The 19,854-nt window shown below is 45.3% G+C and overlaps 1 protein-coding gene across 16 annotated transcripts in view; it reads left to right on the top strand.

Annotated features, from left to right (window-relative positions):
- The window catches only part of ABI3BP (ABI family member 3 binding protein), a 2,083,720-nt gene that overhangs the window by 655,886 nt on the left and 1,407,980 nt on the right, over positions 1 to 19,854 (top strand). For all 16 annotated transcript variants that reach the window (XM_069204834.1, XM_069204837.1, XM_069204832.1 and 13 more), the window contains exon 4: positions 708 to 840. In XM_069204834.1, the coding sequence (XP_069060935.1) occupies positions 708 to 840 (133 nt within the window). The remainder of the gene's footprint in view (positions 1 to 707; positions 841 to 19,854) is intronic.

The raw sequence follows: 19,854 nt of genomic DNA, 5'->3' as shown, positions 1-19,854 counted from the left end.
TTGCCCTAACTAAATGAATGATCACAATCTTCCCACCAAAATGAGATACTTTGTATTTCTTTATTATTGGGTTAATAGTCAAAAACTTAAATGAGTATGAATACCTGAACAAACACAATGGAGACTACAAGAGTACAAGAAAGGGTCTCTGACTTTGTGTCTGTTGATTTGCTTGCATGAGAGGGGTGTGTGAAACTCGGGGTGTCAGGGTGGACTTGGGCTTCTAGCCCATGAGCACATGCGCCACACAAGAGGCAGTTACAGGTCTCAAGATAGCAACATAAGGCATAAAAATAAAAAAGTCATTTCTTAGAGCAGTTTCCTCCAAGTAGAGTCACACCCATCACACAACCACTTGGTAACAGTTGATCTCTCTGGGATTCTCCTCGTCAGCCCACCTCTCTTTTTTAGTTAGGGGAAGAGCAGGCAGAGTGTCTCTTCAGGTCTCCCTAGGCTAGGTAAGGTTCCCATGCTGAGCAAAAGCCTCAGGGCAGGGATTCAGAATTACAGAATATCCTTCTTTCTCTGTCCTTGACATCTGCAATCGATGGCTGCCCCGCAATCATGGCCATGCTGGTAAGAAGATTTAGCAAGTTTCAGTATTCAGGGCAATAATGCCCTTCGTTATCAATGTACACATTTCAACTTGGTTTTGGCTGAAATTAATTCATTGCAATAAATTATATATTGGTTGGATTTTCCCATAGGTAAAGCCAAAGTTCAAAAGCCTCTTCAAGTGGTTGTTGGCACATTAACACCAACATCTGTCTACTTGGCCTGGGGAGTGCTGGTAAATCCACAGTATGACTGGACTGTGCTGAACAAGTGTCTAACCGACAGGTAAGCATTGAGACCAATACTACATGCTTTTCAAAAGAATAAAAAGTCTCAGAACTGTGCAGCTGCTATCTGAAAATATGTATTAAACTCTATGAATGCAATTTATTGGAGATGAGGGCATGCTGCAAGAAGATGATAATTCTGTAAACGTTCCTGGTAGTTCACTTATTCCTAAGAGTTTGAAAGGGATGTATGTGTACCTTGTATTCACAAAAGAACAAAAACCTTTCTAAAAATCAAGGCACGTCCACAGCAACAACCATTGCATGCCCCTATGGTGCAGAAAACTGCGCCGGAGGGGCTCATACTTACAAGGAAGCATAACGCCACAAAAAGTGGCGTTACACCTCCTTGTAAATATGGAGCAGAAGTTAGCGCCACTGGAGTGTCATGTAAAGTGATGCTCCAGTGGCACTATGGGCACTTAAAAATGCCCCTAAATGATTTGTCAACAAAATAAAGTATTTATGTACAACACCGGCTTTGGCCAAATAAACATACCTTTATTGGTTTATTTAATGGGATCAGAAGTTACCATACTCTGCGACAGTATTACAGCTCTGGTCCAAACATGCCCCTGATAACCCTAATGATGAGATACAATTAATAGGGATAAGAGAAAATGCACAAAGTATCGGGTTCTAGAAATGAGTCTTTCTATTCTCATTAGACATATGACACAGAGGGAGAACACAAACTCTGTTCAAGTAGTCTAATTGAAGCCTTGATACTGGCACGGTCTGCCAGCCAAGTCCTTTTGGTATTAACTTTTGAAGCAATACCATCGATATTGTCTTCTTCTTAATCTCTCATGCCACACTGTGACATCTTAAAATCCCCGCTCAGTCAAAAATCGGAACTCATTTCAGTTCCACCTTCACACTTGGATCCTTCATCACTGGCACTTCTAAAAACATTCCTACTACTTACCATGAGAAAGACCTGTCCCATCACCGCTCTCATAAAGTCAAATCATCACTTTAGTGAAAAGTAAACTTGCCTGCTGCAACAGCTTATTAGTTGGCTCCTAGAAGTACACCTTCACTTCTTTAACAAAAAGGATTCATCTTGACCTACGTATGCTGATTAATCGCCCTCAACAAACACTTTCGTCATTTGACAGCCGCTAAACAGGCTTGTTTCACGCTAAACACAGAGTCTAAAATTCTTAACTTAAAGTTCTAAATAATATACTACACTGCATCTCTAACTTCCTCTGCTTCACACGCATCAGGTCCTGTGCTCTTTGTTCTACTAACCAAAACGTTCTAACCATTCTAAAACTAGCAGTGGCACCCTAAAAGCTGAATCTGATCATAATGTCTCTTTAAAACACAGGCCATGGTCAGCTCTGAACCACTTCTCCATTCCAAAATTCAACTGCACTCCAAGTTTAAATACAAAATAATTCAAACGAAGAATCATGAGGTCTGTGCTGTTTATTAATGAGGAAGGCTTGGCACTATAGTGTGGATGGTCTGAAACAAAACAATTATACCTCCAAAATGGCATGGAGGGAATGCGTGTCTGATGGGACACATTACGTACACAATGCAGACCCACTCAGGTAACACTGTTGTGCTATGACACACTTTTGGATAGATGGGAGGGTGGAGTGACGCCCTAGCCCCATGACACCTGCACTATGCCACTGATTCTTTCCTGTCTCATTAAACATTCCCATCCATAGGAATTTACTTATTTTATTTCAAATTGTTATTTTATTTCTTTACAGTTTTCAGTAACAAGTTCATTCTGTTATTTGCATGGCATTCTCCATCCACAAATCAAATCAGGGTTTATAAAGTGCAACTACTCACCTGTAAGGGTCTCAGTTTGTCCTCTGAGATTCAGTCGGAGAGCCAGGTTTTAAGGCCCTACCTGAATTGGGGTAGCGATGGTGACTGCCTGAGGTGCAGGGGCGGGGTGTTCCAGCTCTTAACCACGAGGTAGGCGAAGGATCTCCCACCAGCCGAGGTCTCCCGTATGCAGGGTATGATGGTTAGTGCTTCTTGAGCGGAGAGGTCTGGTGGGGGAATAGAAGGTGATGCGATGGTTAAGATAGGCGGGTTCTAGGTGGTGGAGGGCCTTGTAAGCATGGACTAGGTGCTTGAAGTTAATTCTCTTCTCGATAGGGAGCCAGTGGAGGTCTCTTAGGTGAATGGAGATATGTTTGCGGTAGGGAATGAGTCTGGCAGAGGTGTTTTGGATGTGCTGTAATTTCGTGAGGTTCTTCTGGGTGGTACAGGTGTGGTCCCTGATGATGGATGTGAGAGGGGGCATGTTGACATTGAAGAGTGTGGGGCTCAGGGAGGAGCCCTGTGGAACTCTGCAACTGATCTCTGTTGGTTTTGACAGGTAAGGCGGAAATCTGTCTCTCTTTATTCCGCCAGACAGGAAGGAGCGTATCCATTGTAGGGCTTTTCCTTGGATGCTGGCTGCGTGGAGCCTGAATCAGAGGGTGAGGTGTGAGACCATGTCGAAGGCAGCCGATAGGTCCAGTAGGATGAGGGCTGATGTATGGCCATGGTCGAGGAGCGAGCGGATGTCATCTGTGGCGGCGAGGAGGGCAGGCTCTCTGCTGTGAATGCTCCTGAAGCCTGATTGTGAGGTTCCAGGATGTTGTTGTCCTCAATGTGCTTATGGAGCTGAGCGTTGATGGCCTCTTCGATGACCTTGGCTGGGAAAGGCAGTAGAGAGCTGGGGTGGTAATTCTTGAGGTCCAAGGGGTCAGTCATGGGTTTCTTCAAGAGCAGTCAGATCTCAGTGTGCTTCCAGTCCTCTGGGAAGGTCTCTATGCTGTGTCTATGGAACAGTTAAGGGTGTGTCGGAGCTCGGGTGCGATGGATGTGTTGGCCTTGTTGAAAATGTGGTGAGGACAGGGATCCATAGGGGCTCTGGAGTGGATGCTGCTCATGATAGTGCAGGTCTTGTCTGTGGTGAAGGTGGTTCAGCGGTGTAGGGTCTGTAGTATTGCGATGGGATGGATCTGGGGGGGGTTGTTGGAGGGCTCGAGGGTCTTGGGTTCTGAAGCTGTCACATATGTCTTTGATTTTCTGGTGGAAGACATTGGCTAGCCTGTCGTAGAGGTCTTAAGATGGAAGGATGCTTGCCTACTCTTTGACCATGCATCCATTTCACCATCACCTCCCTGAACATTTACCTCCATGCACTCTGACCATGGCGAAAAACTCTTTAGTGTTGTGAGTGGTGGTGCTGATACTGTCCTGCAAGCCGGCTTTCCTGGTGACTCTGATGAGGTGGTGGAGTGATTTGGTGGTCGCTTTGAAAATCTCAAAGTCTTCCGGGGATGTTCTGTTCCTCCATCTTTTCTGTAGCCGCCTGTAGGTGCGTCAGGAGTCCTGGAGTGCAGGGGAGAACCAGCTGGCCTTCTTGAGGTGGTGTTTAGCTGAGGTCTTATGGAGAGGTGCTAGGGTGTTGACGCATTTGGAGATCCATTGGTGGAAGTTCCATGCTGAGATGTTACCATCTGTGGTGAGGGGAGGGGGAGACTGTTCCTCAGTGATCCGGTTCCATTTTCTGCTTGGGGCTCGGAGTGCTTGGAGGTGGATGGTCAGGGAGGTGATGGTGAAATGGATGCAGTGGTGGTCAGTCCAGTAATGTGTGGAGGTGCTGTCGACTGTGATGTTGTTGCTGGTGGAAAAATGGTGTTGAGTGTGTGTCCTGCGATGTGTGTTGGCAAGGTGACCAGTTTCTTTAGTCCTATTATGGTGAGGTTTTTGAGCAGGGAAGCGAGGTTGGTGTTGTTGTTGTCAATGTGGTAGTTGAAGTCGCAGAGGAGGAAGTAGTTCTAGGAGGCGAGAGAGTGAGGGGAAATGATGTCCCCGAGGGAGTCGCTGAAGGCTGTACGGTGGTTGGGTGGCCTGTAGATTAGGGTGCTGCAGAAAGTTGATTTGTGGCTGGCGTGCATCCAGAAATGGAGGTGCTCTATGAGGGAAGAGTGTTCTTCTGCTTTGGTTGTCAAGAGGAGGGAGATTTTGGGTATGATGGGCAGGCCTCCTAAGCGACAAGGCCAGTCTTTGTGGAGCAGTTTGTAGTAGCTGGCGATGGGGATGTCCAGTGCATATGCTGGGTTTGTCCAAGTTTCAATAAGGAAGGCGATGTCCTGGCGGGTGGAGTCCAGTATTCCCAGAGTTCTACGGCGTGTTTGTGGAAGGAGCAAATGTTGAGGAGGATGCATCTGAGACATTTCGGGTTGGTGTTTGATGGTTCCGTGGTGGGAGGGTCTCGTGCTTGTTGTAGGGTGAGGGTGCAGTGGCAGTGGAGGCAGGAGAAAGGTCCATGGTAGTCTTTGGGTGATGTGAGATGGCAGGCAGCAGATCGTCCTGTGTTCTGCACGTGGAGGGTCTTCACGTTGTAGCGATCAAAGGTCAGAGGGCCAGGGATCATGGTGCTGGGTGGGGTCTAGGCGTGGACAGGCACAGACGGGCTTGCATTTGGTGTGCCTTTGGTGCATTAGTGGCATGCCAGCTACAAGCGGCCAAGCAGCAGCCGCTCAGCAGCCACCATTAAGAAGGGGAGGAAGATGGGGGTCCGGTCAGCTGGGAGGCAGGAGGGCAGGAGAGCATTTCACAGGAAAGGTGGAGGTGGGGCCGCAGGGGCAGCAGCAGCACGGGAAATGCGGGGAGAGTGAAAGGAGAGAGAAAGAGACAAGAAAGAACGAAAAGAAAAAATGAAATAAAAATGACAGAAAAATAAGCAGAAGTAAAAAGCAGAAGTAAAGAGAGAGTGCACGACACGTACTTGCAGATGTCCACCCAACCTCCGGGGATGAGGCATAGGCGGGAGCCTGTGGGTGGAGGTGGGTCTCGAACTAAGAGTCAGGCAGGCTCTCGGTACTCTCGCAGCAGAGGCAGCAGCAGCAGAAAACAGGTCGAGATGCGCAGAGCAGAGCAAGTAGACGCTAACCAGAAGGTCAGAAGAGTCACCCTCCAAGTGTGCAGCAGCTGCCTTTAAGTAGGGGAGGGAGGCGGGCGGTCTGGTCAGCTGGGAGGGTGGAAAATCGCTTTGCAAGGAGGGAGTGGGTGGGGCCGCAGGGGCAGTAGTGGAGCGAGAAATGCGAGGAGAGTGAAAGAAGAGAGAAAGAGACAAGAAAGAAAGAAAGAAAAGAAAACATGAAATAAAAAAGACAGAAAAATAAGCAGAAGTAAAAAGCAGAAGTAAAGAGAGACAGCAAGATACTTACATGCAGATGGCCTCTAGGCTACTAGGTATGAGGCACAGGCAGAGTCTGCGGGTGGAGGTGGGCCTCAAACTGGGAGTAAGGCAGGCTCTCAGTTAGCTCGCAGCAGAGGCTTTAGCAGCAGCAAACAGGTGGAGCTGTGCAGAGGAAAGCAAGTAGACGCTGACCAAAATGTCAGAGTAGCACAAACAAGATTTGACTTTTTTAGCGTATGGATGATTCGCTAGCAAATCCGGTAGGTGGCTGAGGTTCTATTTTGGTCAGCCCAACAGAGGCTGTCCCACCATATATAGAGATCCCATTGCTCTAGTGGGCATTTTTCTACCAACGTGCTCACTCCAACAAAACAGGTGCACTGTCAGTTTAAATATAATGTATGCTAGGCCACAATGTCTTCTGTCACTTTTTTATTTTTACAGAAGCAAGCCCCTAAAGTGGGGTTATGATTTTCAAAACAAAATAGCAATGATTCTGATGCACTGGGATTTGTCTCCCAGCGCAGGGTTACATTTTCCTGTCTGTTACTACTGTGAGTTTCGCTTTGGCAAAATACAGGACTAAACACTGAAAGGCAGCCCTATATAGTGAATCTAGAGTAGTAAGTGTTCTAAGGCTCTTACACCTAACTCCCTGTGAGAGGTTTGGTAGGGAAAAGAACTCTGACAGAAGGGGTTCTGAGCACCAACAGATGCTTTCTTTCGGCCCATTTTTGGCAGAAGAGCAATTTTCTCTTTCGTGCCATCAAATTTCTCGTTGGCACCTTTTTGATATCTTGTGAGAAGCAGATGAGCCTTTCTCTGGAATCTGGGGAGTACTCTTTGCAGACAGTTAACCCACTGGTACTACTGGTTCTTGCGCTTAATCTAACAGTCCCTCAATCTCCTCATCAAGAGAAAGGAAGAAAGGCAGGCCAAAAAGGTGTGAAGAAGGGCCTTACTGAGATGCAAAAACATTAATGAAAGCAAGGGAACAACTAGGCAGGTATATTACACCTCTTCCTCCTTCAATACCTGTCTGGTAAGTGGTACATAATGGCCAGCCAAACCAAGACCAGTCAGTGCTATGCCTTAGCCGCAGCCAGAATGACTATAAAATGAGGACCTCTATTTTGCAGCACTTTCGGGCAGAAACCTCTGCTTTCAGAAGTGGGAACTACAGGTGCTACAACTCAAGAGGCACAGGAAACTGCTGCTGAAGTTCTACACATCTCTCACTTCTCTTCCACAAAATGCCTAGGAACCACATCTTTTCAGCTCCATCAAGAAAGGTCCCAAAACAGTTCCACACAACAGAAGTGGTCAGAAGTTTGAAGTGAGAATGGCCTGCAGAAGATAACACCGCACTGTAGCCACCTTCACACCGATTTCTGTTCAGCGCACAGCTGTTGAGATAGCTAATTTAATTTCTAGCCACTCATTTTTCCAAATGTACAATCCCTCTAATTTCTGACAACTGGTAAGATTTCCATGTTTATGAGTTTAGTACCCCAATATTTCTTGTCTGCGTAGTTTATCATACAGCTGAGCTCTAGAGTAGCAGCAAGCCATTCAATCACATCATTTACCATATAAAGTTTTAAAATTCTTTGGAATTAGGGGGCATCACGCCAGTAGAGTTATTGTTGCTGTGTCACTTCAGAAATGCAGGGATGCTCTGTATTTAATACAATACTGTGCACTCATGTGTTTCTCCTAGCGCTAAAATTAACTGTCTAGCGCCAACGCAGGTACCCTTGCACCATAGCGCAAGGAAGACTGCATTGCAGGGAGTGACTGTTTATATGCAGGAAGGGACACCTTCCTGCACATAAACAATCTTTCATGACATTTTGCTCTGCAGCACACATAGAAAAAGCAAAAACAAGCTGAAATGAAAGTATTTCTCCACATTGTACCATGCTAAAGCCCTGGGGTGGCATTCGTTTTTTCCGTTACCTCAGGTTTACGATTTATTGTAAATCTGAGGCAGTATCAAAATGCAATAGGTGTTGCGGTGGAACTGCCCCAGGCAACACCCAATGAATTCCCCTTTCACGCTAAGTGATGTGTGTAAAGGGGCCGTATGTACAAGGCAGAGTTAAGCCACATAAAGTGGCTTTGCAATGTCTTGTAAATATGGCACAGTGCATTGCGCCACCAAACCGTCTCTAAAAGTGAAGCTCTGATGGGGCAATGGCCTCGTAAATAAGCCCCATTGTGCTTTGGCAGTTTTGGGCTCTGAAAAGTGTTGGTTTGATCTATAGCCCAATCAACCTCCCCACCCCAGTCCTTTTTATAGTCCTACTTTGGGATCTTTATGTCCAGAGCCACTGTTTCCTCGTTGATATTCTCTGTTCTTTGACTGAGTTTTATGATGTCACGATGTCAGGCTGATCACTTTCTTTACTTCTCTCAAATATGATTTCTTTCCGTTTATTTGTTCTAACTTAACTTTCTGAATGTGACAATTGGGTGGAAAAGTCCCTGCATGGTAATGGAGGTGCAACTCTACCTTGAGTGCGCCACCTACAGTGATATGTGGATCCTTGGTATCAATTTCTCATCATGGGCCAACACAGATAGGGCATGTCCGGAATGATCTAGGCCTGTGTTACGAATTACTGTCTTGTTAGACCAGTAGGGGCGCACAAAGCACAGTGGTGGCAGCATACTATTTTCGTAATGGTGATCAGTAGAGTGACCATACCTTTTTATCAGTGCCACTGTAATGAGGCCTACCTGCCCACTCATGTAAAGTTCTGCTGTTGTGTACCTAGATTGCCTCTGGCCTACATTATACTAGGATGTTAGTATGTAGCTATGCAGTGCATGTGGTGTTGCATGTACATGCTGTAAGGTAAGTGTGACTGTTTGTGGTACGCCTTTCGGTTCCACACTGGAAGCCCAGGGCCTTGTTAAAGCATGTGGTGGAGCCATCCCAGACAGATCGTGAATTGCATGCATTTCTGAGAGCTGGGTGGTACACATCCACTGGTGGAAGGGAGTGCCAGGCTCTCTTGTGCACATCAAAAGAGTTATTTGATTCTAGGAAGGTCACTGGTCAGTCTGGCCTGGGCATATATCAGGAAGCAGATGGGGTTGATAAAAGAATCATAAAGAGTACAGCAGAGGGCCTTTGTAACCTTTTGATAGGCATATACTACTGAAGTTGACATCCTGGTGTTATCTTTTGGTCACTCCCACGACCTGTGCCATGAGGCTATCAAATGAGCAGTCGATGAAGCTGTGACAGACATCTTCCTGCAGAAAGAGCAGGAGAGAGGAGTGGCCACTTCAAATGGGGCAATCACAACAACACTAACTCCAAAGACTAAGGGCCGTATATATGAAGCACCACATTTGCGATTACCAAATAGCAATTTTTACCAAATTACTATTTGGAATTCGCAAAATGAGATGTACCAACGTAATCGCAAAATATTTAGCGATTACCTAAAATTTGCAATCGGAAATGGTGATTGGCAAATATCGATTCGGTAAAATAGTGCATCAGTTTGGTAATCGCAATTTGTGATTTTTGCATTTTGGAGCCGCTTGATGACCTCACAACCAGGAAGTGAGTCAGTGCATGCTGATTCCAGATGCCTGAGCCACAGGAGGAGACAGAAATGATGAGCACAACATCAGGGAGCCAGTCAGCAATGTCAGGAAGGACCCAAACACACTTAGGGGAATGCCACAGATTCTGGAGGCAGAAAGAAGAAGCTCAAGTTCAGTGAGCAGGAACTGGAGATGCTCATTGAAGAGGTGTTGAAGAGCCATGACAATCACTTCAGTAAAAACTCACTCTATGTGTAGAGACTGAGACTGAGAAGAGCAAATTGTGGAGTGACATCCAGGCGAAGATCAGCACAGTGGTTGTGTTGTAGTGCTCCATTGAGGAGCTATGCAAGCAAGCCCTGGTACAATTTACGTACGCATTTAAAGGAGATGGTAGCAACCAGGCTTAAGGAGGCAAGGAGCACTGGCAGAGGACCATTCACCCAGTCATCATCCACCCCCTTGAGGACATGGTGGAGGCAACTTTGCAGCCGTAAGCCATAGTTGGTGTCACCGACATAGACACCTCTGCCACACCAGGCACCCGCAAAGGTGAGGATAATAATCATTTAAGTCACCGTATGTGCATGCAAAATTGTCCCTTGGAGAAAAGCTATGTTAGCACGCATTGATCAGAATAGTCCATGCCACACATTCCATTCAGCCCAACAATACCTTATGGGAGGGATAGTCCATACTCCAACTGTGACCCTAGAGCAAACATTGCAAAACTGTGCATCCCCACACAGATAGACAAGACAAATGACAATTAGAAACATTATGTCAGTGAAACTGTTTACCTCAAAATGTAAGTGTGAACTGAGACATGCAAAAGTAAAATGTAACTGAAATACTGCTCATTGATGTTGCAAATGTCCCTGCAAAACATGCAGGGAGAAACTGGGGAGAATGAGGAGAACAAACCATGGTTTGAGGTTGACAACATTGTGCCATAGCACCTGCACATCCCAGACACAGGGCAAAAGTAGAACCACAGTTTAATCTGGAGTTTGATAACGTGCCAGAAGACGTGCATACACCACCTTCTGATGATAGACACACCCATGACGTCAGTCCCTTTTCCAGCGCCAAAACACTCCCCTCAGGATACATAGAGCAGATGTCAGACCGAGCTCAGAGGAAGGTGAGGGCCCATCTCTGTTTGGAGGTCTGGAGGCATCAATGTTGAATGTGCAGCGCCTACAATGTAAGCACATGAAATCAATGCACAGGCAGTTGGTGTCTCTCAATCACAACATGTGCCAGCTGAATGCAACAGTGCTGGAAGGACAGAAAGCAACAGCAGACAATCTAATGGAGATGAATGCAATTAAGGAACTCTGTTCAGTAATGCAGCAGGGCCATGTCACCCACCCACTGCAAGCACCATCACCAATTGATTAGTAAATTGGATGGGTTCAGCAGATCTGTCAGACGCCTCGCAAATACAACTACTTTACTGTCACGATGAGCCGTGGGCATGCAGGTGGAAATGGCACATTGCAGTGACGATGTTGCAAAGTGATTGGTGCAGGTTACCAATGCACCGGAGAACATGCAGATAGCCCTGATTGCTGGGAACAGCGAACTGGGTGGTGGGGATAGTGAGGAGCTCTCTAGCCTCAGTAGTATGACTGCCCCGGGATGGAGCATAGGTGTTGCAGTTCCAGACACAGTGCTGTCTCAGAACTCTCAACAAGAGATGCAGCTGAGCCCAGTGACCATTCTAATGGAGTGCGTGGAAGCAAAAATAAATGGGGACATGTTCCGGGGCTTGTTGTTTTGTGAAATTGCTCTACTGATATCATGTTAATGGTGCATTTGATTTGGACACAGATATTGATTTTGGACTACCTATGTTGTATACCCACATATTTGACCTGAAGTTAAGGCAATAAATGTGATACCCATAGCAAAAAGGAACAGTAAGTGGTCTCTTCATTATTTACATTAAAAATTATAATTCTGGGCTGCATGTCCTGTGGGGCGTTGGGGAATTTGATGTTCTCGTTGATTCTAAATAACATTTCAATTAGGAATGCATTGAAGAAGCATGAGAGCTCACTTTGGAACACACACCTCCAGCTGCTGCCCCCTGATAGCTTCCTGAGGCTAAGCCGTGAAGGGAGCATAATACCTGCACATGAGTGGGTATTGCATTGGTTCTGTGTGTGTGTTCCTGCAGTTGTAGTTGCAAATATGCTATTAGGTCTAATATCATGGCAGAATTCAGCCTATGTTTCTCATAAATCTCTTCCTCTGCTTGGTCAAACAAAGTAATGCGCACCCTGAAAATGCGTTCCTTTCTCCTTCTCCTTCTCCTCAAACCTGTCAGTATCCTCATCCTCCTCGCCATGCCACAGAGTGAGGCCATTGTTGAAAAGGGCTGATGCACTCTGGGCCTCTTTATGCAAAATTGAGTCGCAATTTTAGGAAATCGGTATTTTTGTTATTCCTTAAAATTGCACCAGGAATGCCTTTCATACATTCTGAAAGGCTATTGTGCATACGTAAACGGTGGATTTTTGCAATTCGCATCATTTCGAATGCAAAATACTTTGATACATCTGTCCCCAAGACACTAATTAACATCTGTGTCTGGAAATGGTTTATAAAAAGGGGCCGCTGCACCTCCCAATATTGTCAAACTGGATCTGCACATCAGCATGAAGAACCTTCTGTCTGTTGTGATCATGACTGGGGACTAAGCTATGCTAGTCTCCCTGCTGGGTGAGGGGACATCACCCAGGGGAATCATAATCACTCACCCTGGAACATGCAGCACCAGCATCTGCCTGCTGGGACCAGAGGGCCCTGTGAGGAGCAGAGAGTACCTGAACTGACTGAGGACCAGTGTGGATCCTTCTGAGTGGATCCCTAAAGGGTAGTGTGAATTTGAAGGCTGTGGAACCGATCAGGACATCTGCCCTGAGTGCTGCTGCTTGCAACCCCTGTATGCTAGATGGGGGCTGTGGTGAAAACTGAGGACCACTGTACCAACCGGGCTGTCCACCTGGGGTCTTAATGCTCGTATTCCCCATATGCCATATGGGGCACAGTGAAGACTGAGGGCTTTCACCCTAGTGCATTGCTGTGACAAGAAACAGGCCATTATCTGGTACAGTTTTGTGACCTGGAGGAGCTATCACTCCAAGTGAGCTGTTCACAACCGTATACCAGGTACGAGCTATCATAAAGTGAGAGGGCTGTCGAACTGGGGCAGAGTGTGACTTTGAATCATTGTCGGTTGTGACCCGTAGAATCAGAGCATGGATTCATTCAGTCGAACCCAGAAGTACCCAAGACCTGTTGTAGGACTCAGGAAGACTTACCAAATACTTAGAGGAGAGTTGTGCATGGCTCGTACCTAGCCCTGAGCAACCAAACTCATGTTCACATCTGGGCTGCTTGTGCACGCCCAGGCCTGCCGAACCACTCCTCCTGTAAGACTAGACTGCTTTCTGGGCCACCAAGCCTCTATGGGTATGTGCTCTGACTAAAAGCAGTCCAACACTGAGACACTTTGACTTTTAGGAAGACACTGTGGAACTTCTAAGTCTTGTACTTGCTAGTGGGACCTAGCCTGAATGTTGCCTAACATAAATGGGTTATAACCACAGTCCTTAGACAGGGCTATGAGGCCCAGGGACTATGCTAGAGTGCTGGCTTCATGAAGACTGTGTATATTAATTGTTGTGTGCCACGTTTCAACTTGGGTTCGTATATCCGCACAACTTTTTCCATAAAAGCAAATATCTGGATGGACATTCACTTACTGGGGTTGCTGAATGTGTTTTTGAGTTCTAAGTGTTGGTGTACATCTTGCATCTATTCCCCCTTCTCCAGAAGCATTGACTGCTCGACCTGCATTGCCACTGAGATTCAAGTCCGGAACGAGCAGTACTTGGCCCAGTTACCCAGTATCCATAGAAGTTCGTATCCTGGGACATCAGGAGTAAAAGGTCTCAACTCCCACAGTCGGGCCCAGTAGTTCCTGTTGAACATATGGCCCTCTAAAAAGGGATTCTTACAGTGACTATGCAAAGGGCTCCAAGCTCCTTTATTGTCTTGGTAAGCCACTACATGCCTCACAACAGCAAGCAACACATGCAGTCTAGGAGACTCATCCTTAATATGGGGCCCTCTCTCCCTGCACAGCTCTCAGAGAGCTATAACACTGGTCATAAGCCAGTACCCTGAACTGCATCTCCTATTGCCAAAGAATAGTGCGTCTGAATCCTTGCAAAGAATCCTAAAGTCGATTCACCAACGTGCAGATGTCACTAGCAGAGGAGAGCTAGAAGAGAGGTTAGAGGCTTGACTTGGTTTAATTGAACTCCTGCAACGCCACATTCAACGATACTCGGAAATATCATCCTATGGGGTTATTCCTATGCTTGAAGTAAACTTAAGATATTTTTGGCTATGAGTGTATACATGAAACTGTGGGTGTTGCAGATATCCAGGCTTACTCACATGCATATTTTCTTCTGCATGCATAAATATTACAGTGGAATATTTCTGCATGCGAAATACAACACAAAATTGCATTTGCAGCTTTAATTGTTTTTTTCCCCATTTCTCCATTGGGAATATACTTTTTTCCCTACACCTGTATCAGATATGGCTGAATTCCCTGAGCACTCCTACCCTGAAAACACATTTGTTCATGACTCTGACGAAAGTAAATGTCGAAATATTTTCATGTTGGAAGACTACCAGCAAGTAGTTTACCAACGTTTGCAGTTAGACAGTGCTTAATTTGTAAATACAAAGGTGCTGGTGCTCAAAGCCCTCCTCTTAAACACAAAGCTGCTGTAATTAAATCTGCCAGCACTGAATACTGATGCAAAAACAACAGATGATGGACGGAATGCAGAACAAATCAAACATTCACCCCCAGTCACAGATCTGGGTTTAATCCATCAGTTTTTTTGCTTGCCATGCCATTCCAGTTTAGACCCAGCCATATTCAAATCAGTCTTGACCCTGTTCTCCCTGGGAACAGTCCAGCCCGAACTGACAGACCAGGTCTTCCCTGGACCTGAAACAAGCTTCCTGGGACCGGTTTCAGGGTATCACCCTTCATCAGCCAGGCTAGCTTGAATCTGGTGGCATAGCAACGTCCATCATTTGTGTTTTGCTTTGCTTTTGCCGCCATAAGTGCGCCGGGTATGCCCAGACGTGGGTCCAAGAATGCTTGTTTCCGGTCCAGGGAGGACCTGGCCTGGCAGTTCGGACTGGACTGTTCCCATGAGGAAAAGGGTCAAGACTGTTTTGCATATGGCTGGGTCTAAACTGGGGTGGCCGGTGAGCAAAAGAACGATGGATTAAACCCAGATCTGTGACTGGGGGTGAATGTTTGATTGGTTCAGCATTCCGTTCATCATTTGTGTTTTGCTTAGCACTGAATACTGAGGCAGCGTAATCCTGAAGACATCTCGGGCTTCTTCAATCCATTTACGGCCACCCCCTGCTTCTTCAGCTCATCCTGCAGCTTTCTACTTTCTCCCTTTATGACGCTTTTTCGTTTTTCCTTCTTCCCTCTTTTCCATATGTGTCTTTTGCTTGCAGCAAATGCATGATGCATAAGAATAAGCCCCGGCCCTCAAAAATAAGTGCCGGTGCTCAGCCCCGGAAACAACAAGCACAAATTAAGGACTGCAGTTAGACCAACCAGAGAATGATGCACAAACCCCCACCTAGTAATGGATTTGCTCACATGGAAATTTCGCTATACTGTGAACAAGTGCTATTTGCCAAAGTGAAGCCCGCCCATCCGTAAATCTGGAAAGGGATTTTGCATTTGCAAATTCCTTATTAGTCTTACCTAGTTGAACTTTGGGGTACAAAAACCATCAAGAAGCAGCCCCAAAAAGAGGTCTGTCAAAGGCCCCTCTAAGTACACTTTGCTTTTCCTTGTGCAGCATGGCTTAGACTCAAGAGATAACCGACCTTGAAATACTTGAGGATGCGGTGTCAGTAAATGCTATGTGATGGATTTAATGTCCGGACAAATATTCACGTACAAATCCTAAAATGTATTAGCTAGATGTCAGTAGATGGTCGAGAGTGTAAATTAAAAAATACAGTTAAAAAAAAATTAATGTTGCATAATGAAGGCCTTTGGAACCTGTAGACATTATGTAATGCTCTGCTTTGGGAGTACAAGCATGAAGTTACGTTATAATGCTTAATAAAGATGATCTCTATTTTATCGTCTGGTGAATGTATCTTATTTATTTATTTATTTATAAAATGTGTACAACTACTTTTTTCTATGAGAAGCTTTTATAAGCATGATGGCGTTTACTAAAATAAAGTTGCATGTATGTATTATGCAACATGCATGGCTGTTTTATATTTAATATGTGCTTTCTTCCATTATTGTTCCCAGGTTTTTCCATTTTGTCAGCGCCCACAGACTCGTGTTCAAATATAAAATGCTGAAGATAAACTCTACTCTACTCTGACTACATAATTCTTTTTGTAAGGCCACATTCCCTATGTTGTGTAATTGCGGGTGAATGATGGGAGTTGTTTGACAGCAGCAGGCGTGAAGTCCTCCATAGCACAAGTTGTCACGTTATTGGAAGCTGCGATTTAAGCTGATTTATTTTGAAAGGGAGGATGGAGCTCGTGTGCGTACCAAAATGTACGTGTGAGTAGAGCTTTTAAGAAGAGTCTCGACAGCTGGGGAGTCACGAGTGGCACTCATGTGCGTTACACCTGAGTCAGCCTTGCTGTGACTGCCTGGGAGGTAGGGCACAGCCATCACTCCTTGTGGAAGGGACCCTGAATGCCCCAAAGGCTCTATACAAGGGTATATTTATGGTCCGAGGGCACTTGAAACAATGGAGAGGGGGCAGAACTGACTTTTTTTGACCCACTAATAAGCACACATCCAATGGCTCGAATCAGAAACCCGTCCTCACAAGGCCCACGGTGCTTAATTTGAGTCAGCGGTGCTGATGGGGAGAACCAGCATTTACCTTTGTACAGTCGCAGCCCGCCCTTTACGGTGGAGGGGGGGCACGCCCCCTCACCTTTTGACCCTCATGAAGAGTGTCTGTCAGGCTGAACAAAGGTCAGCCTGACAGACACTCTTCATTTTCAGCTCAGAAAGCCAGGAGTGAGACATGCGCTGTGCAGACTTTTGGCTGCCTGAGCTGGACTTTGCTGGGCTGAGGAAGTCACAGCTCCTATGGGCGTAACCTCCTAGGCTCAGCAAAGGTGCCTCGAGGCCCTCCCCTGGGTGACGAGGAAAGCGTCACCCATTGACTTCGACCTGGGTGCTTCAGGTTTAAGCCCTGAAGCGCCCAGGGCGAATGTTAATTAGTGACACTTCGTCACAGAGTGTTGACAGAATGATGTTTTAAAATGAATGTTTGGTGCGTGTGTGCATGTTTGAATGTTATGAGTGTTGTTAATGGATGTGCGTGTGTGTGTGTGAAAGAATGAGTGTGTGTGATCTTTTAAAATGAATGTTTTTTGCGTGCGTGCATGTTTGAATGCTATGAGTGTTAATGGCTGTGCATGTGTGAAAGAATGAGTGTGTGTGATGTTTTAAAATGAATGTTTGGTGCGTGCGTGCATGTTTGAATGTTTTAAGTGTTGTTAATAGATGTGCGTGCGTGCATGCGTGCGTGTGTGTGTGTGTGTGAAAGAATGAGTGTGTGTAAACTTTTAAAATGAATGTTTGGTGCGTGCGTGCATGTTTGAATGTTATGAGTGTTGTTAGTGGATGTGCATGTGTGCGTGCGTGCCTGTGTGTGAAAGAATGAGTGTGTGTGTGTGAGTGTGCTTCCCACCTGCCACCCTCCCTCCTAAAGCTGCCGGCCACCACTGCTTTTGGAAATCAGTACGTATTTTCCGTATCAGATATTAACTGAGTTCAAGAAAGCGAAAAACACATAGGGTTACAAGTATGATGACTTGAAATAGGGATTTCCTAATTGTCATTTCCTGCAATTCTCAATTTAAAAATCACAGTTTCAACTGCTCGGAGCTCTTTTGAGTTTCATTTGCAATTCCTAGTGGATGGCAAATAGACCTACCCCATGAATTTTAATGATGTAGGTCGCAGATTGCAACCAACTAGGAATCGTAGCAATCACATTGATGGTGGCCTGCTGGGGGTCAGGAGACCACCATGTCTGTGTTATCTTTTAAATAAAGGCATTAAAAAAAAAAATGCAGTCTGTTTTCCTTAAAGGAAAATGTGATGCGCTTAAAAAGAAAAAAAATGAAACTTTAAAGTTTTATTTTTTATGATTAGGCAACAGTCTGTGGGACCACTGCCTGCTCTTAACAAATATTTGTTTTCCAAGGAGTCGGTACAATATGAATGTTTTGCAATTGTAATTCGGTCACAAAAAAATCATACATGCCCTTCAGATTCAGAATTTGAAAGGGATACCTTAAACACACCCCTTCGAAATGCTGAATCGCAAACACAAATTATGATACGGTAACCTATTACCAAATCATAATTTGTGTTTTGTACATGTTTAAAAGCATATTTGAGGTCGGAAACGGCCCGATTGAGCAGTTTCCAACTGCGAAAAAGCTTTGTACATATGGCCCACAGGTCGGAAAGACAGCAATAGAAAAAGATGGCAAAACCGTCACAAACAGAAAGGAGGAACATTTAAGAGTGAAGAAAAGGGGCAGGGAGTGTCTGGTAGTGGATTAAAGACTATCAACTTTAGTATTCAGTACGCTGATGTTTTATTGTACCGGCCGCTGGCTTCAGAGCAGAGCTTCGGGCCCCAGCACTCTTTCTTCCACAAATTAAGTGCTAAAGACACTCAACTGGTAAGTTGATGAAGGATTTATGGGCCTGCAGCTACTAATTCCTTGAACAAGAAGTAAGTGGGCAATGCACAGTGAATCTCCACTAAGACCCTAATAGTGAGCAGGCTGGAATTTGACCTGTCCACCTCTCCCCTTTCCCCAAAAATACCAGTAGCAGAGGTCACTGTAATTCTGGAGCAGAAGGGCATTGGGGTGGTGTTTGTTTCTGGGGACTGTCAAGCAGGAATCAGAAATTGCATTCTTTTTCTCATATAGTTTTTTCCTTGCTTCCACCAGAATAAGTTTTTGGCTGAAATGCCCAGGGTTGTGGCTTTCCTTCAAAACTTTAAACTCCGATTGGGACGTTGATTTCTGTTACCATCTTCCTTGGAATTTGTGGGACTCTAGTAGTGAGGTCATTAGTGCTACCCCAACATGTCTTTAAGTAGGTTTTTAGTTCACTGTGGCAGAGGGAGAATTGGACTGAAGTCTGAAAATGTGGCCCACAACCATTGCCACGGGCCTTCCTTTTTCCAGTCAAGAATGTCAGTGCTAGCCCAACATTTGATTGCAAAGCCATTGCAGTTGGTGCCTCACAATTTATTGATTTGTCACCTGAAATTAGCATTAGAGCATATATTGGTTTACATCACAGGTAGGGAGGAGGTGCATTAACTGTGCTAGAAGGTGAAAACTGAACGTTCCCTCACCAATGTGTGCATGTGCATCAAGGGCTTGGGAGAGCGGGGCACAGCACAAATATTTATGTGTTGTCCATATGAGTGTTCATGTACCATGTACCACGCATGCTGGAGAGCTGCATTTTGTTTGGGAGTAATTCATTTTGACCTGCTGTGTTAGGGCCACTGTGCACATAAACGTCCCAATGCATGTCATATGGCATCCAGCCAGCTTTATATATGTGATTATGTTTTTGAGCACGATACCTGATGTATAGCTTGCTGGACCTACTGAACAAGATGGAGCCACTGTGTGTACCTTTGAAGAATACTGCACAACACGTCAATAATCCTGTGCAGATTACGCCCAATTTTCCCACACATGTAGGAGAGCCGCGTGGGAGCTGAGGAAATTTAAAGGTCTGGTGGGGAAACTGGAGCTACTTTAAAATACACATTTTTTGATTATTAAAATGTAGTTGCTAGTATAAACTGTTAACAAAAACATTTACCTACATTTGTTATTACTGTCTTTCCCTCCACGAAAATCTGTAAAGAACATCCACAGGCTCCAAACAAAACTTCAGCAAAGTTGCAGTAAAATATTTTGTTTTAAGGCCATCAAGTCAGTGGAGTTTGTCAAGTTGTGTTTAATATGACAGTCGTTGGCGCATTTCTGTTATTTGGGGCCAGATGTAGCAACACTTTTTACCCATTCTGTGTCTATGGGAAAAAGTGTTTGTACATATGGCCCTTGGTGTCAAAATGCAAACGTTTCTGATGTATGTCCTATATT

Source organism: Pleurodeles waltl, chromosome 8, assembly GCF_031143425.1.
Source record: "Pleurodeles waltl isolate 20211129_DDA chromosome 8, aPleWal1.hap1.20221129, whole genome shotgun sequence".
Classification (NCBI taxonomy): domain Eukaryota; kingdom Metazoa; phylum Chordata; class Amphibia; order Caudata; family Salamandridae; genus Pleurodeles; species Pleurodeles waltl.
The sequence above is the reverse complement of the archived record's forward strand: the minus strand, read 5'-3'. Positions and strand labels throughout refer to the sequence as shown.